At 42.5% G+C, this 20,608-nt stretch overlaps 1 protein-coding gene across 1 annotated transcript in view; it reads left to right on the forward strand.

Moving 5' to 3' along the window:
* The window catches only part of KIF6 (kinesin family member 6), a gene marked incomplete at its 3' end in the record, with an annotated part of 392,136 nt that overhangs the window by 171,177 nt on the left and 200,351 nt on the right, over positions 1 to 20,608 (forward strand). The window contains 1 exon segment of the mRNA XM_080665124.1: positions 20,102 to 20,207. Coding sequence (XP_080521250.1) covers positions 20,102 to 20,207 — 106 coding nt within the window.

The following is a 20,608-nucleotide window of genomic DNA, read 5'->3' on the forward strand; positions in this document are numbered from 1 at the left end:
CAACCAATAGATGTGTCTCTCTCACATCCATGTCTCTCTCTCTGTCTCTACTTCCCTTCCATTCTCTCTAAAAATCAATGGAAATATATCCTTGCTGAGGATTTAAAAAAAAAATGGACAAAGGACCTGAATAAACACTTCTCCAAAGAAGACATACAGATAGCAAAAAGACATGAAAAAATATCCACCATCACTATTCATCAGAGAAATGCAAATTAAAACCACAATGAGCTATCACCTCATACCTGTCAGAAAATTAAAAATGGAACTGCCTATGACCCAGATATTCCACTTCTGGGAATATATTCTAAGAATCCCAAAACACCAATTAGAAAGTGTATATGCACCCCTGTTTATTGCAGCATTATTTATAGTAGCCAATACTTGGAAGCAGCCGAAGTGCCCATCAGTAGGTGAGTGGATAAAAATGCTGTGGTACATTTACACATGGAATATTACTCAGCCGCAAAAAAAAAAAAAAAAAAAAAAAAAAAAAAAGAAGGAACTCTGACCTTTTACCAACAGCATGGATGGACCTGGAAAGGGTGGTGCTAAGTGAAATAAGCCAGTCAGACAAAGGCAAATACCATATGATTTCACTTATATGTGGAATCTAACAAACAAATCAAACTAACGGACAAAATAAAAACAGAGTTATAGATACAGACAATATACTCAAGCTGTCAGAGGAGAGGGGGCTTGTGGGGCTGGGTAAAAAAGTGAAGGAAGTAAGCAAGGTAAAAAAAACAAACAAACTCATAGACATAGATAATAGCATGGAGATTACCGGAGAGGAAAAGGGTTGGGGGAGGTCGAAGACGGTAAATGGAGGATAAATGGTGACTTGGGGTTATGAACACACAATACAATATACAAATGATGTACTATAGAATTGCACACCTGAAACCTATATAATTTTATTAACCAATGTCTCCCCAATAAATGCAATAAAACTTTTTAAATGTTTACTTCTAAATTAATTAATGTCACTTGCTGATTTCACACCTCCAAGTGGCAGAATAAAATTATTTCACTTAATTAAGAACAGCAGAAAAAAATGTCCTTCTTTGTTAAGTCTGCTTTTACACTAAATTTCACAGCTGAATTAAAAACAAATGTTCTCTCTGCATATAGCAAGTAATTGCAACACATATGGTGGGTTTTGAGTTCTAAATTGATTTGCCTCTGGACTTTTAACTTTCAAGTATTTTTATCGTTAATATTTTGTTTTTGTTTTTTTATATTTGGGCTATAATATTGTGTACTTCAATCATTCACTTCAGAGTGGAGTTTTTCTTACACGGTTGATATAAGACTGTATATCTAAATGGATAAGGAAAACAAAAAATATAAATTTCCAGAATGGAATGTTCATAAAGTGCTTCCAAATTAGAGTTGCTATCATCTTACCATCCACTTCCTAAATCATAACAGAGCTCCACATACTCCCTAAGTGAGAACAATTTGCTGAAGCCTCCAAGACATTTGGAAATTTAAAGATAAAGAGAAGTTACGCATAAACTTTATATTTTTATTTAAAATAAAATTATAAATTTAAACAAAATCTTTGTAAATATGTTCAAGTTATTTTATATGACACACTACACTGAGTGGCCAGATTATTATGATCTCTGAACACATAATAATCTGGCCACTCAGTGTACTTATGTGTAAGGGAAAGCTTGCAAATCTTGATATGTCAAGGGACCAGGAGATAGTGGCCCCCAGCCTCTGGCTAGTAGGTCCTCTGCTTCTTTCTAACTACCCACAGTGCAGTTCTTATACATGGAAAACCTTATTTTAAAATCCCAACGCTGTGGTCAGTCTACACTGAGTGGCCTGATTATTATGCGTTCAGAGATCATAATAATCTGGCCACTCAGTGTATACCTAAGCATATGAGTAACATGTCCTCATTGTAAAAACTCTTAAGAAATACAGACATAAAGAAGAAAGCAATATGCATATGCGCATGCCCATGTCTGAGTGAATGAGAAAGATGCCAGGAGCAGAAGGCAGACACTTTCTGCCTGAGTGATGTTGATAAGGCTTCATTGCCTCCATGACTTCCCAAAGGACTTAGGAACGGTATATCGACCACAGAATCATGGGCCTTGAGCTCCTGCTCTCCCCTCCGCCCTTTCTCCGGGACTCCTGCCAGTTGGAATCATCTGCCTCTCTCCAGGGAAGTTTGATGTGAACATTCTATTTTAATACCTTAATACTTCAGGTACTTTCCAGTTGTTTTTATTCTGAACTCTCCATTTTTTTCTTTCAAATGCTGGACATGTCAGAGAAGCCTTCTGTTTCCCATTTGCTGAATTGAGCGTTTCAACATCTGTAAACAGTGTGCTAAAAATACACAAACATTAAATTGTTCTTGAACATCCTGAAGTCTTAAAAATGGGCAAGATGAATTGAGTTGAAAAATTTGTGTTAATACTGAGAAGGACTTTGTTTGATTACTTGGTTGTGGGAAGTTTTGATGGGGGTAACTTTTTGAATGACCTTAGGACCTAGCCTTTGGGGATGTCTTCTAATTGATCTCATTTGCTTACAAATCTGTGGGCTAAAGAGAGTTCAGAGGAAATGGTGTGTCTTAGCTTAGTCCCTGAGGCTTGGGAGAAGAGGTGTTGGGATTTTTCCTTCTATTCCATCCCTTGGCCTTGCTGTGCTGAACTCTGGGCCTGAGCTTTATAACCACTTCTCAGTCTGTGACAGAAGCATGGCGCAGGCTTAGAAGGAACTATGTGAGGACAAGTGACATCTGCTTTTGAAAAAAAATTAAAGATTGAGACAAAATGGGCAATAAAAACCAGGAGGGTAAAGGACCTAATGAAAGGAAGATCAGTTAATTAGCCAAATAACTGTCTTTTTAGATCAAAATTTTTAAAAAATAAAATGCAAAAAAGTGACCCACTCCAAGAAGCATCCACACATAATATCAAAGCAAACTTCAGGGCTCTCATAAATGTTAGCAAGTGCCATGGATACCCCCCTGTGACACTTAGGAAAAGATCTGAGACTTGAGAGAAAATTCAAAGCTTTTTGTTACAGTAGAGAATCCCAGTGCAGGACATCCTAGTGCCGATTACGTTCATGCCCCAAAAGGGAACCAGGACCATTTGCATCATTCGTTGGGCTATGAGATGGTAATTATCTTTGTAGTCAGCTAAACATTGGGGGAAATTCTACTGCTTTTTAATTTATAACTATCAAAAAATGATAGTTCCACAGACCCTTTTTCTTTTTTGGCAAAACATAATAGAGAATTAGCTCCAAATATTATGTAAATTCAAGTTCACAGTATACACTCAACTCTGACAAAGGCCCACCCGAATATAACGTAAGATGCCCCATGCAGGTGCCCCGTTTCCTCCTCCCACTGACCCTAGCCTGCACCTCCGGAGCCCTCTCGCCCAGCATCACTTGGGGAGCTCTGCTTTCCTGCCTGCCTTGGCATCCTTCCAGGCAAGGCCGCACCCCCCAAGGCGACCCTCCCCCAACTGGCCTCCAAACAGCCCATCCCCCTTCAAGCCACCTACCTCTAAGGAGCAGTGATGACTTGAGATGGGTATTTTATACTCTGGGTCTCAGTGTTCATTCTCACTCTTGTCCTCCTGGCCCAGCTTCTCTAGTGGTTTTCTTATTCACTGAGCATACCTATGACGACTTTTGCCACAGCCTCAAAAATGTGTCATCATTAATGCCACGGTAGCTACTGCCTGACATGTAATTTCTTACTTTTGCTGGAGAAATCAGATTGCTCCTTGTTTACAAGCCCACCTCCCACCGTGCGTGCTTCTCACCGGCTTTCCTCGGTGGGCTTTCCAGATCCGCTGGCAGCAGGGCTGGTGGGGCACAGGGCCGATAGCGGCCTTTTAGTTCATCTGAACACCTAATTGAAATGTGCAAACACATGCACCTCTTCTTTCTACCAGTACATCTCCCCTTGCTTGCTCCCTGGTAGCTGTAACTTTTCCTACAAGTTTGGAGGAAGAAAGCAACCGTTAAGAAACAAAAGCTGCTAATTATCAAAGACATGCAAATTAAAATGCGATGTAATTTTTCCCAGTCTTGTTGGTGAGAATGAGAAGGGTGATAGCCTGCATTGGTGATCTCTCACACTGCAGGCAGAGGAGACACACCAGGGAGGGGGCAATGGGCAGGGAAGCATGTCCTGAGGTCTGAGCAAATTCCACGTATAACTTTTATCTTGTTCCCCTTGCTGGACAGCTTTGAAAAGCATTTGTACAAACTTCTTAAATGGCTATTCTTTTTGGTTCAGGAATTTAACTTGTACAAATGTTAAATTTATTGAGCATTTGCCAATAGGACACACAGATATATGTATGAAGATATTTATCATACCATTTATCACAAAGAGTTGGGTTATAATACATTTCCTTGGTGGAATATAATGCAGCAGATGTCAATGTCAGTGAAATTTATACAGAGACATTGACCTGGGAACACTTCCAAACTATATATTTTGTTACCTTTATAACAAAAGTGCACTTATATGTATGCACATATGCACATATATACATATATGCTTACAAACAAGTCTGGAAGGATAAACATTAAAGTTTCACAGTATTATCTTCGGGTTCCAGGATGGAAGTAAATTTTTATTCTGTATTTTAATCATGTATAATGCAAAAAGTTTATGATCAAACCAAGTAAAGATGTTTAAAAATATGTCAAAGATACAATATGTTAACTCATCACATTTTCCATAAGTTATAATCACATCACTCAGCAAACATGTAGTAATAGTTATGATAAAAATAAATACCATTTATTGAGCATTTGCCAATAGGCATTGCATTACATTTTTTATATACATAGTCTAATACAAATTCCACAATCACTTCATGAGGCAAATAACATTCAGCTAGCACGATGAGATGCCGAGTCAGAATTTGAATTGTGTGTTGTCCGTCTCCAGAGCTACTCTTTCTGGCCCTTGAGCCACAAAGATGTGGGGTTTCCAGTGATGACATAAGCCTGAGTCCTGCTTCGAAGAAGTCTGCAGGGCAAAATGGGAGCAGTATTCTAGATTGGCTTGACTTTTATGTCTTGTTCATTATCAGAAACTAAGATCTACCTGGAATTCTGGCTTTTCTTCACTGTTGTTCACTCACTCTGACAATGCCGTAGAGAACTGATCTTTGGAATGTCTGAGAAGAGATAAGGACCAGGCTTATGGGGAAATGTATCCCCCTTTCCCTCCTAAGGGATTGACTTCTGCATAAGACAGAGAACAGGCCGTAAAGCAAACATCCACCCACTGCCGTTGGCTCATTTGGTGTGTTCGGAGTATACTAACCAGGGCTTTTTTCCTATGAGACAGTTTATGTAGAAGTAGCCACAGCTGATAAAACTCAAGAGTTCATGCCAATAATGAAATTCCTCATAGTTCAAGTAATCACGGGGCCACTAACCTATGGGGTGGTTACAAGAAACACAGGACAGGTCCTAATTATTTCTTATTAGCCACCATTTGGGTCAAATAACTAACTTTTCCAAAGTTCACCCCTTCATTCTTCATTGTTATCAGCCAAAAAGGAAGAGCGGAAATGTATGGGATTTTTTGTCTGTTTCAGTCAGCATTGCTGATTTCTCAGAAACGTGCTCACATGGCCTCCGTTGACTATTCGCACTGGAAGCTCAGATGGCTGGGATCACCCATGCCGGCCTTGTAAACACAGGACATTACCTGCTCTTCAGGGACTCTCTGGTGACCCTGTCCTGCCCAGGGCTTCCCTGGCACCTGTCCAGGTACCAGCAGAGCCTTCCTCCTTGGCTGAGCTGAGCTCTGACCCACTGAGCACGTGTTTCCTGGCTGAGCTAGGGAAGCGTAGGCTGCATGGTGTTTGCTTCTAAAAGGCTGGGGTTTGCTCTTGATGTTCTAGTCTTCTCAGCGTCATTTGCTGGAAAAACTCTTGATGACTTGAACTCCCTTTCCTGAATATTCCTTGCAAATAGCACATAGTTTGTACTAACGTACTGTAGAGGGCGAGGTGTAGCTGTGGACCCTCCCCTAGGATTCCTCTGCTTCTGGCTTAGGTACAGTTTCTTTCCTGGTTCTGATTCTGCCTGTCTCCTGCTTCAAGCGAGCTTCCCCCCTGCACCCACATGGCCATGCTTTCTGCTGTGAATGCTGGTCCCTAATTTGGTTGTGAAGGCAACCTATCTGTTGAGTCCATAAGTGGCCCCTGTCAGCCTTTTCAAAGCAAAGACTTCCTGCTGCAGTTACACAACCTCCAGAATCTACGCAATTGTGTTGGCCATTTCTCTTCCTGCTGCTTCGCAGATCTGTTCAGAGGCAGCACATTTTAGACTCTAAAAATTTAGAGAGTCTGACATGAATCAGAAAATGCACAGGCAGTGACTTCCACAAAATGCCGAAAAAGGCCGCCTTCCTCGTAGGCACATACAGCTGTGTCTTTGGCCAGGGCAGGGCATTGAGCAGAATGAGGTGCGTGGTGCTGGGGTGGCAGGGTGGGGATTACAGAGTGAACTAGTGACAGTCTGGCTTCAGCGAGTTCAGTCTTGTAAGGGAGACACGTGCATGAATATCCGTAACAGAAGGTAGAAAGTGGTACCTGGGTGAGAGGAGGGCTGGGGTATTTGGAGGGGCAGAAATCACTTTTGAGTGGGGAGATGAGGGACGACTTTCCGCAGACCCATGAGCTAAGACCATTTGGGGAAAGCCGGGGCCAGGGAGAACATTTCAGATAGAGCTGGGATCAATATGACAAAGGCCGCATCTGGCTTCCTTATTTGATAGGTTCGTCAACAGACCCAGAGAAGTGATGTGACTTGGAGAGGTCTCTCCCAGATGGAGTGTTTCTGAGGAAATCAGCCTTCACAAACTCCGGCTCCCAGAGGGCCCTAGGCAGTCTTAACAGCTCTCGGAAGTTTTAACTTTAAAATCACTTGCAAATGGAGTGTGTTATTAGTGGGGAAGCATTTGGATGTTGTGGGCAGTGTCTGCAGAACCTTTTTAATTCTCTCAGAAAACAGCAGCGGCCTGGGGCCTACCTATCCTTGCCGCTAGTGACTAGGTTACTAACCAACAGCAGTCCTGGGGGCCCCTGTGAGTCTGGGCCCAGGAGCCCCGCAGTGTGCGCCAGAGGCCTGCTGGTGGCTGCAAAGCCAAAGGTCTTTCTGCCTTTCAGCTTAGGGGGGCAGCTCTAGCAAACAAAAATGCAGCGCATCCAGTTGAATTTGAACTTCACATGAACAACAGATAATGTTTTCATATGTGTGTCTGATGTAATATGTGTAACCCTATTTCAGTCTTATTTTGTATGATCACAGTTTTTATTTTATTTGCATAATTTCCCAAAATAATTTTGCCTTGCAAATAACTAATGATAATTGCCTTTAAACCTTCCTTTTTAAGTACCATTTAACACCAGCTCAAAGCTATTTACAGATTAGCATGCAGGGAAGGGAAGGTGAACACACACATAGTATGAGTTAGGCAGTCAGTAAATGCTCTCTGAATAGATGTGAAATAAAGGAGTCAGCCCATTCTTGATTTTTTATTTCCCATCTTCTTAGAATATCCCTTTAGGCAGAGATGAATTTAAGCCCCCAATGTAGTTCTTTTCTAAAATGCCTCAGTGGGTAGAAAATGGAGAAACATCTTGTACCGTGGTCAATATTTACCAAGCAGTTAATTCCCACCACCAAGTAATCAGACAATGTTTAAAAAAAACGACAGATTATCTGCTGACATTGTTCTGAATTCACATCCCCTGTGTGCTAGGCATCCTTCCCCAGCTTCGAGTGCTGGCTGGCGGTACAGCAATAACCTCCGCTTTGTGGATTAAATATCCCAGAGGCCACGAGTGGCTGATGCTGTCTCTATTTCATAAAAATCAAATCTCTGAAATCATTCATGAGATGTAATTCACTGCGGATGAGGTTTCTCCACTTTGGTACAAAGCGTTTTGGGTACCAACACTACATTTTGAAGCTATTAAAGCCAAAACCAAAAGCGTGGTCTACAGTGTGTGTTCGTTATCTTGGGGTTGTTTATAGAAGCATTTGCGTTCTTAAAACAGATTATCTAATGTGATTAAAAAGGCACGTCTCCATCCCAGGGCTGTCTTGTACTTTAATGATTAATTTATTCTCCTAATGTTCAAGCACCTTGGGTTCTAATGGGCCAAATGAATGAATATCAAAAGCAGATTAAAAATAAAGGGTGAGGCGTGAACCGCAGGTCCATGGATTGGACCACAGCTGACGCGTTGGATTCTTTGGCCTCCACAGAGCTTTCGTCCCGAGTCCCAGCACTTGATTCTCTATGAGGCAGTCTGGAGGGTGAGAGCATGAACACACTGTTTCGTTCTCCAGTCATTTACTGCTTTGTGTGTTGATGCCTTTGCTTTTTGTTATTGGGTTTTTGTTTTTTTGTTGTTTTTTTTTAGCTCCAGGGAATTATTTTAAAAGAAGGAATGTGACCCTTCATCAGAGCCAGGAATATTGTGTTTCTTTCTTGCTTCCCCCCCATCCCTTTCACAGGGAAAATCTGCATGTACCTGGAGCTGGGCATTTTTAAAGACTTCCTGAAACAAATGTTTGTTCTAATTACAATTTTCTCTGGTTAGTGCCAGGTGAAGAAACCCCACAGTGTGAAAATGGGCACGTATGGAAATAATAAGATACAGCAATGCCTAACACCTGGTCCCTGATAGCTGGCTCTAAGGATGATAAAGAAATGCAGCCACAGCTGCCAACCACTGCAGTCAGGACCCAAAATACACTGAGTGGCCAGATTATTATGATCTCTGAACGCATAATAATCTGGCCACTCAGTGTATATCCTCTATAATAAAAGGCTAATATGCAAATTGTCCCCTTGACCAGGAGTTCGACCAGCAGGCAGGCAGGCCAAGCGCCCATGTCCCCTCCCCCTGGCCAGGCTGGCCGGACCCCACCCATGCACAAATTCATGTACTGGGCCTCTAATACACAAACACACACACACACACACACACACACACACACACACACTGAGTGGCCAGATTATTATGCGTTCAGAGATCATAATAATCTGGCCACTCAGTGTAAGTACTCAGAGCATGTCAGCCAGTCCCACCGTCTGGAAGCCAAGTGACAGCCTTGCCTTTTAACTAGGGGCTTTATGTCAAGGACTTGATAACAAACAAGGTGTATCTCCCCCAGGCCCTGCCTTCAAGAAAAGTAATTTGAATTTGTTACAAATGAAGTTTTAGAATTGTATCCATTTTTTAAATTTTCATGTGAGAGTTGTAGAAGTTTTATAATTTTTTATTTTACAAAAAGTTTATATTCACTGTGGAAAAGTGATAATGGCTAAAGTAAAAGAAAAAAAAGAGAAATCACTTGTAATTTAAGCACTCAATGATAACAATTATTATTTGGGTATAATCCTTCAAAGTTTTCAAGAATACTGATAAATATGTATTTTAATAAAAATGAACTCATACTTTACTTACTGTTTTCTAACCTGGATTTTTCATGGGGGTATTTGTGGGCCCTTCACCCCTCAAAATAGATATTAAATATTTGGGTTATATATTAAAATATATATTAAATGTTTGTGTGTGTGTGTGTGTGTGTGTGTGTGCGCACATTGGGACTTTTATCAGATTTCCGGAATTTCATTGATAAATTTGGGAGGAGACTACAGCCCTGCATCTTCCCACTCAGAGCCTGCTGAGACGCCCGTGTGCTTGCGTCCTCTTTATTCCTGGTCTAAACTTGTGCTTTTCCTTTTGTAGGTCCTGCATCATTGTCTTAGTCACTTAATGTCATTTTTCAAAACATATAATTTATTAAGGTTTCATTATTGCTTTTTGTGATTTTATTGCATCACAGGGTCTCTCTTTACCTCGTAAACCCATCTCCAATTTAGTATAGAACTTGATGATCATGTACGATTCAATTTACATAAACTTGCTTTAGGTTTAATATCACACTAACACGTTTCCAAACAGCTATATACTATTTTTCATAAGATAGAATAAAGCAAATTATTTGTTATCAAATGGGGACATACCCACAAGCATTTACTTTTTATTTTTACATAACAAAATCTTTTGAAATCTGTCTTTTAAAACTTTTACAAGTTGTCTGTCTATTTAAAAAATATATACACATATATGTGGAATATATATTTATTTAACTTTCTTTAATATAAACCAAGTGTTATTTGGAATTTTTGCTAATGGAACCAGCTGAGAAATGTTTATCTCTAAAATTTAATGTTGTCTACAAATATAATTTCATACAAGTCATAAATACAGAAAAAGAGTTCAGAGAGTTGGCCCAAAGAATGGCTAAAGCTTTTACTGTGCCTTTAAATTAATGAAGGAATGTCTATAGCTGGGAAACTTTAACCATGGAGATGTGCAGCTATGGGAGAGTCCAGTCCACTTCTAACTGGCCTTATTTATCCAAATTTCCCAGTGAATGTTTGTTCCATAGGATGCTCTGATTTCATCCGCCTTTGGTCTGCCTTTCTCTCCTCTCTTCTCCTCCCCCCATCTCTCCCTCCTTGTTCTCCTACCTCCCCATCCTCCTCCCCTCTTGCCTTTCTTCTCCTGCTCCCCAGACTTGACCTGCTCACTATCCCCAGTGTTCTCCTCAGAGGGGCTCTCTTGGCAGTTTCTGCACATTCTAATCTGATTCCTTCCCCCAGTCCTTTCCCTGGGTAGCGATCTCTCTCCGGCACTCTCCTCTAAGCTCTGGCCCAGTTAACTCCTCTGGCAGCTCCTTTGGTCTCTGCCCTGAGATAGGACGCCGTCTCTGCCTTGTTTCTCTTGGCTGTCATTGCTGCCTCCCTGATGTGACCTGACTTTTACGTTCCCTGCTGCCCGCGATCCTGTCCACTAATTGGCTTCTCTGCCCGCCCCCATTCTACCACACCACCATGCTCTTCCCTGTGAGTCAGTTTCTAATTTATTATGGAGTTATGTAAATGAGTATTCATGTTCACATTAAACCCAAGTAGCATAGCAAACAAGGAGCTCAAAAGATACATGGAGAATGTAAAGAGAGAATTACTAATATCTATGGATTGATTAATTTGTTCTTTTCATCTCTTATTTACACTTGTTCTAAACCACTGAGACTTTTTATGTCTACTGAAGTTAAAATAGTTAATCATATCAAAGTATGTGCCTTTAAGTAAATTGGATATATGACCATCTGGATTAATAAAATCAGAATTAATTTTTATAATTTTTCAAAAGCCTTCCTCATTGCATTATAAAAGAGCTTTTAAAATATCTTTGATAGCTTTAAAGTTATTTTAGTTTATTTAAAATTATTTCAAAGTAGTGTTTAAGTTTCTATAAAACTGAAGTCCATGGCACAAATGCATTCCCTCTAAGTAAGCCGCATCTTCCCACTAAAGAGGCAAACCAGTGCAGCCTCGGATGTGGATTTTTCACGTTTGCTACTTCAAAACACTCACAGTCCCGAGCAGCTGGGCGGCTCTGCATTGGAGGCGCCACCGAGCTGTGCGTTTTGGGAGGCAATGGAAGCATGCACTAAGATAAACCTTGAAGGGCAAGTCTGCATAGGAATTTCCTCTGCCTCACCAAGCCATGAACTCTCCGGCCTCCTGCTGGTGTTCAAAAGAGCTCACTCCAAGAAAGTGGCTGACATTGAACTCAACTCTTGCACACAAGGGGCTGTGTCTTTTGTTTGCTCGTTAGGGCTAGGGGAGCGTATAAGGTGTCATACTTGTCACAGACCAGAGACTTCCAAAAGAAAAAAATCGTGCCGTAACTACCGTTAAGCCAATTGGGACTCGTTCTCTCAGCAGAATCTAACAAAAAACAAACACGAAACTAATGACCCGGAAAAATATTTGTATCGTTTCTTTTGGTCGTAGTCCTGTTGGCACAGTCTCAGCCTTCAGTTTTTCATGTCCTGTGGATTGCAGTTAATCATAAATTATGGATTTGTTGCTCTTATCTGAATTTCCTTTTGTAAATTACAGGCTATCGCAACACTGTATGTTTTAAAGGGTCACACCCCATAAAAGAAGTCCATCATGTTAGCAACATCGAAATAAGGCCTTCCCATGCCATCCCTCCACTAGGTCTCAAGACCCCCCCATTATCGCATCCTGTTAAATTTTTGTCTTTGAGATGCCAGACATGGAATGTAGTGGATGATTCCATTGACCTTGTTGTTTGCATCTTTACTGGTTTAAAAATGTACAGGAGAGTTCTGAAGGGACAAATTTAGTGTATCAGGGGTTGTGAGGAAGTGGCAGAGATTTTTTTGAAATTGATTGAGAGGCTTTGTGTGGCAAGAGTGGTGTTCCTGGTTCAAAAGGCCTGTTTTTAAATCCCGCTGTTTCCATTCCCTCATTTTGTAACAATATGCAAGGCACTTACCCGCTCTGACCTTACCTGCCCGTGTCTATGAAAGAGAGAAAATAGCGTATAGGCTTACTGTACAGATGAGTCACAAAATACACGAGAGTGCCTAATGCGTAATGAATGTTCCATAAACGTCATCATGAAATAACTGGGAGAAGGCAGTATAAGGTAAAACCGACTGTGGCCTTCTCTCTCATTCTTTCTCCACTGAAATGAGAAAGCACACGCAACGTCCCTAGCACAGGGGCCAGGATCGTTCAACATTGCAAGTTACTAACCTGTTTGGTTTCCAGGACTGAAGAGATGTGTGATTCTTGACTCAACATGCAACAATAGTTGGCCTTGTAATGCTTCTTGAACATTAATTAGTGTGAAACTGATCACTCGGGAATGTTGTTTAAGTGCAGAGTCAGCAGATCGGGGATGGGCCTGGATCCTGGTCCAGGGCTCTGAGGTGGAGCCCGGAGTCTCCCAGTGATGGCAGTGCCCGTGAGGGAGCCCTCCTCTTCACACTTTGCAGAGCAAGGCACTAACGGGCCAGGCAGGAAGTCCCCTCCCTTCGCTCCTTGCATTATCTTATTTCACAGAGCGCAAAGAGTCTAAAGGTGATATTATTTTGCGTATTTTACAGATGAGAACGTTGTGACCCATATTGGTTGGTGAATTAGTTAATAATTGAGATTGTTCAACCTAATAGTTCACCACATCTCGTATCTACCCTGATCAGTTTTTTAAACTGTGAAACTATTTGCCCATTCTTCCCATTTAATCATCATTTTCCTGGACACTAAGAGTTATCTAGGTTCCTGTTATATCTTTATCGCTGTTACCCAGCCCTTCTTGAGTCTTGGCTCATGTTAAGAAGCACCTATAGTGTGTCAGCATCCCCATTGCTTAGCCTGTCAGAGATGGCCATCCCTGGTGGAGCCATCCTCCGTGGCAAGACGACTGGCAGAGGTCAGGCAGATTCTGATACTTTTTGGTGTAGTCGATACCAGTTAGGTTCTTAACTCAGAACTTCTCCCTAGCTCTTTGGAATGAGCTGCCTGCTCCCCTCCCAGAACTAGTGAGAAGCCGATGAACTAAGGACCGTCAGCTCAGGGATGCCAGGCAGGTCCATGATTCTGCCACGAAACAGCCCTGGCCCACCAGCTGGGATTTTTTATCCACCTCACTCCCTCCAGCTCCAGATCAGAGGACGAGGGAGGTCCCGTTACTTTTCACTCCCCAGCCTGTGTTTAGCAAACTCCCTGGAGCAATGCTGCACTGAGGGATACTTCTGTCACTGTCCCCCAATCACCAGGGCATGCTCCTCCCCCTCCCGGGACAACCCCCAACCCCCACCCCCCACCCGCCACAGCTGCCCGGGTTCCGCAGCTGCCATGCCCCCCTTTAGGTATGCTATTCCTGCGTACACCCGGTTCTCTCTCTAATTTTCCCACAATCGTATAGAGATATGGCTTCCAGCCCATTTCTAGGAGCTAATGCTGACAGGAACATGTTTATAAAACATTTTTAGAAACAAAGATTATTTCAGAATAATAAAAACATAATCACACGCAATGTATAAACAGTGAACTTAATTTAATAAACAGTTAAATGTAACATAATCATAAGAATATTACAGAAGAGTGAGTTCAGCTTGGGTCACTAGTGACTCTTTTCACAAGGAGATAATAAATGTTCTTGAGCCAAAGGCAACTGGGCAAGTCTCAGGCTTGCTTCCCTCCCCCTTCTCTCCCTCTCTCCTTTCTCCCTTCCCTCCCTCCTCCTCCCTCCGTCCCTTCCTCCCTCCTTCCCTCCCTCCCTCCTTTCTTCTTTTCCTCCTTCCATCCCTCCTCCCTCCTCCCTTCCACCTTCCCTCTTTCCATCCCTCCCTTCTTTCTTCCTTTCCTCCTTCCCTCCCTCCCTCATTCCTTTCTTTCTTTTCTTCTTCCCTTCCTTTTTTATCTTCTCTTCTATCATTTTGGGGGTTCCATGTTATTGCAGAACCCCTGCGAAGGGATTTGTTGTTAACCTATCATAATATAGTATAGGTACTTTTGATGTCAATAAATATACCTCTCTCTTCACCACCATAGTTCCTTAACTCAGTACGTAACTGTGCCATCATTTATTTACCTGATTTCTTAATGTGGGGCGCGCTGATTCTTTCCTAACTTCTCTGACCGTTATACATTATGCTGGCCAGTGCTCTTGTTAAGATCTAAGCAACTGCTGCTCAGTTCATCCTGCTTTTCTATTCACCTATTTACCTTCTCAAAGAATTCTAGTAGGTATGGCATTCTTTTTTATAAGCACACTGTCCAAGATTGTATTTAAATATAACTTTGCTATAATATGATAAATACAGTGCTTAAAAACTTGGATTCTAAAGTCAGCCTACCTGAGTTTGAATCCAGTTCTGCCATTTGTAAGCTGTGTGATCTCGGGCTAGATATTTAATCTTCTGTACTTCCGTTTCTTCACCTATGATAGAGGGTAATAATAGTACTTATCTCATCTAGTTGTGAGGATGACAGAAAGGATGTATTCAACCCGGCCAGTGTGGCTCAGTTGGTCCCATGCACCAGGAGGTCACTGGTTTGATTCCCGGTCAGGGGCGTGCAAGAGGCAGCTTCTCGTCAATGTTTCTCTCTTATCGATGTTTCTATCTCTCTCTCTCCCCCTCCCTTCCTCCCTGTCTAAAAATCAATAAAAACATATTTTTTAAAAATGATGTATTCAAAGGCACAGAACAGTATCTAGCATTTAGTGCTCACTCAAATAATATTAGCCATTGTTAGTGATAATTAACTTGCTTTTCCTTTTTATTCACAGTATTAAATGTAGATTTCTACAAAAATATGGTTGCAGACAAAACTTCACTTTGGGGCAAGAAATATTGGGAGCAGAAAGAAAGGAATACAGTGGTCTCAAGGGGGCAAAACACATATTAAGAAATACAGCCGATTCTTAAGATGTGGCCAGATGTCAAAATCAGTAGAGCTGCTGAGCTAGGCTACATGCAGTCAGTGTGGTGGAGACAAGCTACACACAGTGGGTGTGGTGGAGATGGGTGTGGTCGCCAAAGGTCCCTAGGTCTCCTGCCACCAGCCACGTGGTGGGTGCAGACACACGTAAATAAAATAACTGCGATTTTTCCCGTCTGCACGGACTAGGACTGAGTGGTGCACATTTACGTTCACTTCTCCGTAGGGTGCTTTTCTCTTCCTTCTGTTCTCTTAGAGAACGTAGAGGAAAAGTCCAGTTTCTTGTTTACTTGGGCTTTTCCTAAAGGGCACGTGGCCTCCTTAGGGAGCCCGTTCTACAAACAGGCCCTCCCTGCCCTGCAGGGCTCGGGCAGCTGGAGAGCCCTCAGTGGGAGCAGTGACAGGTATGAACTTGGGAACTACTTTTGGAGATAGGAAAATATGGGGAATTCGGGGTCAGTCATTCACTCTTAACTGCTAGAGAAGTACATCAGACACCTCTGAATTAGGCATTCTTTTACATTTTAATTATTAGGCCAACTCCTTGGTTGATAAGAAAATAAGTTCAACACATGTATGGAGGGAAGACCAGGCATTTTTTTTTTTCAATCCAAAGACTCCCTGTGGTCTCAAGCACAAAAGCAAGTTAATTATCACTAACAATAGCTAATATTATTTGAGTGAGCACTAAATGCTAGATACTGTTCTGTGCCTTTGAATACATCATTTTTAAAAAATACGTTTTTATTCAGAAAAATGCTGCCTCTCAAAGGCCTGATTTTTTATTCTTAGTTTTGTAGCAGACTGGTCGAGTCCCAGGAAGCATGGAGCAATCTGTTCTCTCATTTCGTAGGCAGTTTTTCTTGGGATCATGTCCCTGGTCCTCCCTTACCCTAAACCAGTGGTTGGCAAACTGTGGCTCGCGAGCCACATGTGGCTCTTTGGCCCCTTGAGTGTGGCTCTTCCACAAAATACCACGGCCTGGGAGAGTCTATTTTGAAGAAGTTTAAGTTTGAAAAATTTGGCTCTCAAAAGAAATTTCAATCATTGTACTGTTGATATTTGGCTCTGTTGACTAATGAGTTTGCCGGCCAGTGCCCTATACTATTTTGTGAGACAGGAGCCTGAGCGGCAGGCCAGAGCCCAGGGAAACAAGCAATCCCCCATCAGCACACGTCTCTCACAGTGCTCTCTTATGAACAGGACTCCACTTCAGCCTCCCCCATGGAATGTTCCCTGGAATATATACTTTAACATCATACTGTACAGAAGAAATTATTTTCTAAAGAAGAAGCAACAGGGAAGAATTGGTTGATTAACTACAACTTCTGTTGGAAATTTTATGGACACTGGAAACTACAAAATGCTTTTACTCCAGAAAAGGGGTATATCCTAGAACTAATAGTGATTTTCAAAGTCCCCGAATGCCTTCCAAGTACTCAGTGAAAATAGGAGTAGATAAATGTCACTATTTTTTGAAGCCTCATTAAGTGGGAATTGTAGATCCAGGCCTCCACATGGGTGACAGAGGAAAGTAGCAACTACACGTATGTCGCCTCAATGTCCATCATGAGAGGATCAATAGACCCAAACTTTGGAATATTATGTAGCCATAAAAAATGAAATAGCTCTATCTGCATGTACTGACATGGAAGAATACCTTATAAATTGTTTAGAAAAATAATGATGTAGAACACTATTCATAATGGGATTTAATTTTTGTAAAAACAAACAAAATATACATACATATGGAGATAGAAATCTGCTTCATTGAGAGCTAGAAGAACATATTTCAGCTGTTAACAGTGGATTCCTCAAGGTATCGAGAGTGAATAAAGAAGATAGGAGTGGTGGTGGGGAAGGGGAAGAGAGGAATGTTTACTTTTTAATTTATTCACATCTGTATTGTTTGGATTTTTTCATAAACATGTGTTTTATAAGACTTTGCATAAAAACATATAAAATATTTGTACCAGAAACGAATCTCTGTGTGTCTGGTGCTTTGAAACTCTACTAGTACAAAGAAACATGCTGTCAAGAGCACAAGTGGCAAGCACCAAAAAATCTCCTTACAAAAGCAACAGAAACTGTCTCTCACTTGTGTACATCAGCTATTGCATGTCACAGATTATAGGAAGAGATAGAAGTGACATCCAGAGCTGCTATGTGATAGAAATCCTTATATCTGTGTGAGCTGTTAGCAACAATGGAAGAGAAATGTATGCAGTTAAAAAATATGCTGAAAGTATGCAAATCTTTTCATAATAATGTGGGAAAGATATGCTGCTGCCCTATTATGATACTTAGCATCTTAGATACTGATTTCCATCCTTACACTTTCCTTATAAAGGGTCCCATCTCAACAGAGAGGGGAATAATTTCCAGAGAAATGAATCCATTGACTAATTAACATGTTTGTATTGAGAACCTAATGTGTGCACTGGTCTACATACAGGGTTGGGGAGAGGGGACACAAAGTGAATAAGAGACAATAGTTTCTTCAAGATGCTTATAAACTAACCAGAGGCCTGGTGTATGAAATTCGTGCATGGGGGGGGGGGGGGGCGGTTGTCCCTCAGCCCAGCCTGCACCCTCTCCAATCTGGGAACCCTTGAGGGATGTCCAACTGCCCGTTTAGGCCTGATCCCAGTGGAGGGCAGTTGGGGGTGACCAGGCCTGCAGGGGGATCAGGCCTAAATGGGCGGTTGGACATCCCTCTCACAATCCAGGACTGCTAGCTCCCAACTGCCCTCCCATGCAGGCGTGGTCCCCCCAACTGCCCTCCCCTGTTGGCCTGGTCCCCCCCAACTGCCCTCCCCTGCAGGCCTGGGTCCTCCCCAACTGCCCTCCCCTGAAGGCCTTGTCCCCCCACAACTGCCCTCCCCTGCTGGCCTGGTCCCCCCAACTGCCCTCCCCTGAAGGCCTGGGTCCTCCCCAACTGCCCTCCCCTGAAGGCCTTGTCCCCCCCCAACTGCCCTCCCCTGCAGGCCTGGTCCCCCCCCAACTGCCCTCCCCTGTAGGCCTGGGTCCCCCCAAACTGCCCTCCCCTGCTGGCCTGGTCACCCCCAATTGCCTCTTCTGCTGGCCTGGTCACCCCTAACTTCCCACAACTGCCCTCCCCTGCAGGCCATCTTGTGGCAGCCATCTTGTGGTGGCCATCTTGTGTCTTGGTGTGATGGTCAATTTGCATATTACTCTTTTATTAGATAGGATGGGAGAGTGAAGGTGGGACAGACTCCAGGATGCAATGTGGACTGTAGTGAGCACATGTACAGCTAAACTAAAGCAGGACTCCTTAGTAGCATGGTTGGGTGGTCCCTCCAAAGGGAGGTGTTTTGTTTCCACTTTTGTTTTGTTTTAGAATAGAAAAAAACAGGAAAATCATTTAAGCAAAGAGGAGAGAGTATGGAGAGGAGACAAAGAGGAAACTAATCAGGTAACACTGGTAGAGGCCTGGAGAGAACCCAAAGGGAGGAATTGATCATGAGAAGGAGGGATATTATCCTAAACTAGAGGCCCGGTGCATGAAAATTCATTCACTCAGGAGAGGGGGGTCCCTCAGCCCAGCCTGCGCCTTCTCGCAGTCTGGGAGCTCTTGGGGGATGTCCACTTGCCAGCTTAGGCCTGCTCCCCTGCGGCCACCTCTGCAGAAGGGGGGGTGCCAGGACCGCCATGGCTGGCCTGGCAGCACAGGCTTGCTGGCCCCACCCCTCATCCACTGGTCATTCTGGCAGGTTGTTTCAGGAAGGTCGTTTTGCCATCTGGTCTAATTAGCATATTAGCTCTTTATTATATAGGTTATGTAACAAAGGAAGAGGCCGTGAATGGAGAGGCAGAGACACTGAGATAAAGGGAAAGGAAGCCAAAGAGCCCACTTGTAACAGCTTTGACTTTCTTGGTCTAGAGAGAAACTCCATCGCTGACAGAGAGCCAAAGGGTAGTGGCAGGGTTGGGAGCTGTGGGAAGATTTGGAATAGCCACTGTGAAGAATATAAGTCAACCAGGAATGATGAGAAGGGTTTTGAGGTCATTGCTGAGTAGCATGAATTTTTAATGAAACTAATAAACTTTTTCATTACTTTCTCTTGCAATGTTTCAGGTAGGCACAGGGTCATAGAAATTTAGCTTGGCTGGAATGCATGTTTTGTAGAAATCAATGAATCTTATATTGAAAGCTGCATATTAAAATTCATTGGGAATTAATTGCAAATAATCACATCATTTCAGATTTCATTGGTCAATTTCTTCCTTTACCCCTAATATTTACTATTATGGTAGTCACATAATTCAGATAATGATCCTATATAATAAAAGCCTAATATGCAAATCGACCAAACAGCAGAATTACTGGGGGGCAGAGCCAGTGAGTAGGCAGGGCCAGGCCAGCCAAGGCGGTGTCAGTGGGCAGAGGGAGGAGATAGTGATGGGGGGCAGAGTAGCGGCAATGGGGGGCAGGGCTGGCCACTTGCCAGCTGGTGCTGTCCCCTGATCCTAATCAGCCCGCAGATCTAAGCCATCAGTCAGACATCCCCCAAGGGCTCCTGGTCTGCAAAAGGGTGCAGGCCAGGCTGAGGGACCACATGAATTTTCATGCACCGGGCCTCTAGTATTTTCATAAAGAACTAGGAACAGTATCCTGTGCTTCCAATGTTAACCAAGAAAGTAATGCTATTAGAATTTCTAAAGTTTCTAGCTCACAGTTGCTTCTCATATATTGTGTATTTTCAGGTTGGAAAAACAAATAACATCATTTTTGGAAGACCGGGATCCAGAGAGTAGACTAGAGGTTGGCGCCGATATGCGTAAAATTCATCACTGTTTCCATCATTTAAAGGTAAGGTTAAGCCTTTCCCCCTGGTAGAAGTCTTCATCTGCTATGTTCAAACTACAATGCAGCTTTCCTATTGACCAGCTCTGAAAAGGTTGGGACCCATCCACAGAGCCAGACGGATGACCTTCGAACCAAGGCTGTGGTTGTCATTGAATTCCTGCAGAGCTTGTCTCTTACTTGTCAGGGAATAAGCTCAGACCATAGACTTATAATTCTTTTGCCAGGAATCCCTACCTTCACCACAGAATAGTTCCATGTTCAAAAACCATTTATTTTCAAGCTATACCCAGAGAATGGTACCTTTAATGTTTTCTAGCAGTTTGAATTTATCCATATAAGTCCTCAGTCTTTCTCTGCCTTAGGTTTACCTTTGATGATGGTACAAGGTAGTATCATTACCTTTA

Source organism: Plecotus auritus (genome assembly GCF_963455305.1).
Source record: "Plecotus auritus genome assembly, chromosome: 4".
Classification (NCBI taxonomy): Eukaryota; Metazoa; Chordata; class Mammalia; order Chiroptera; family Vespertilionidae; genus Plecotus; species Plecotus auritus.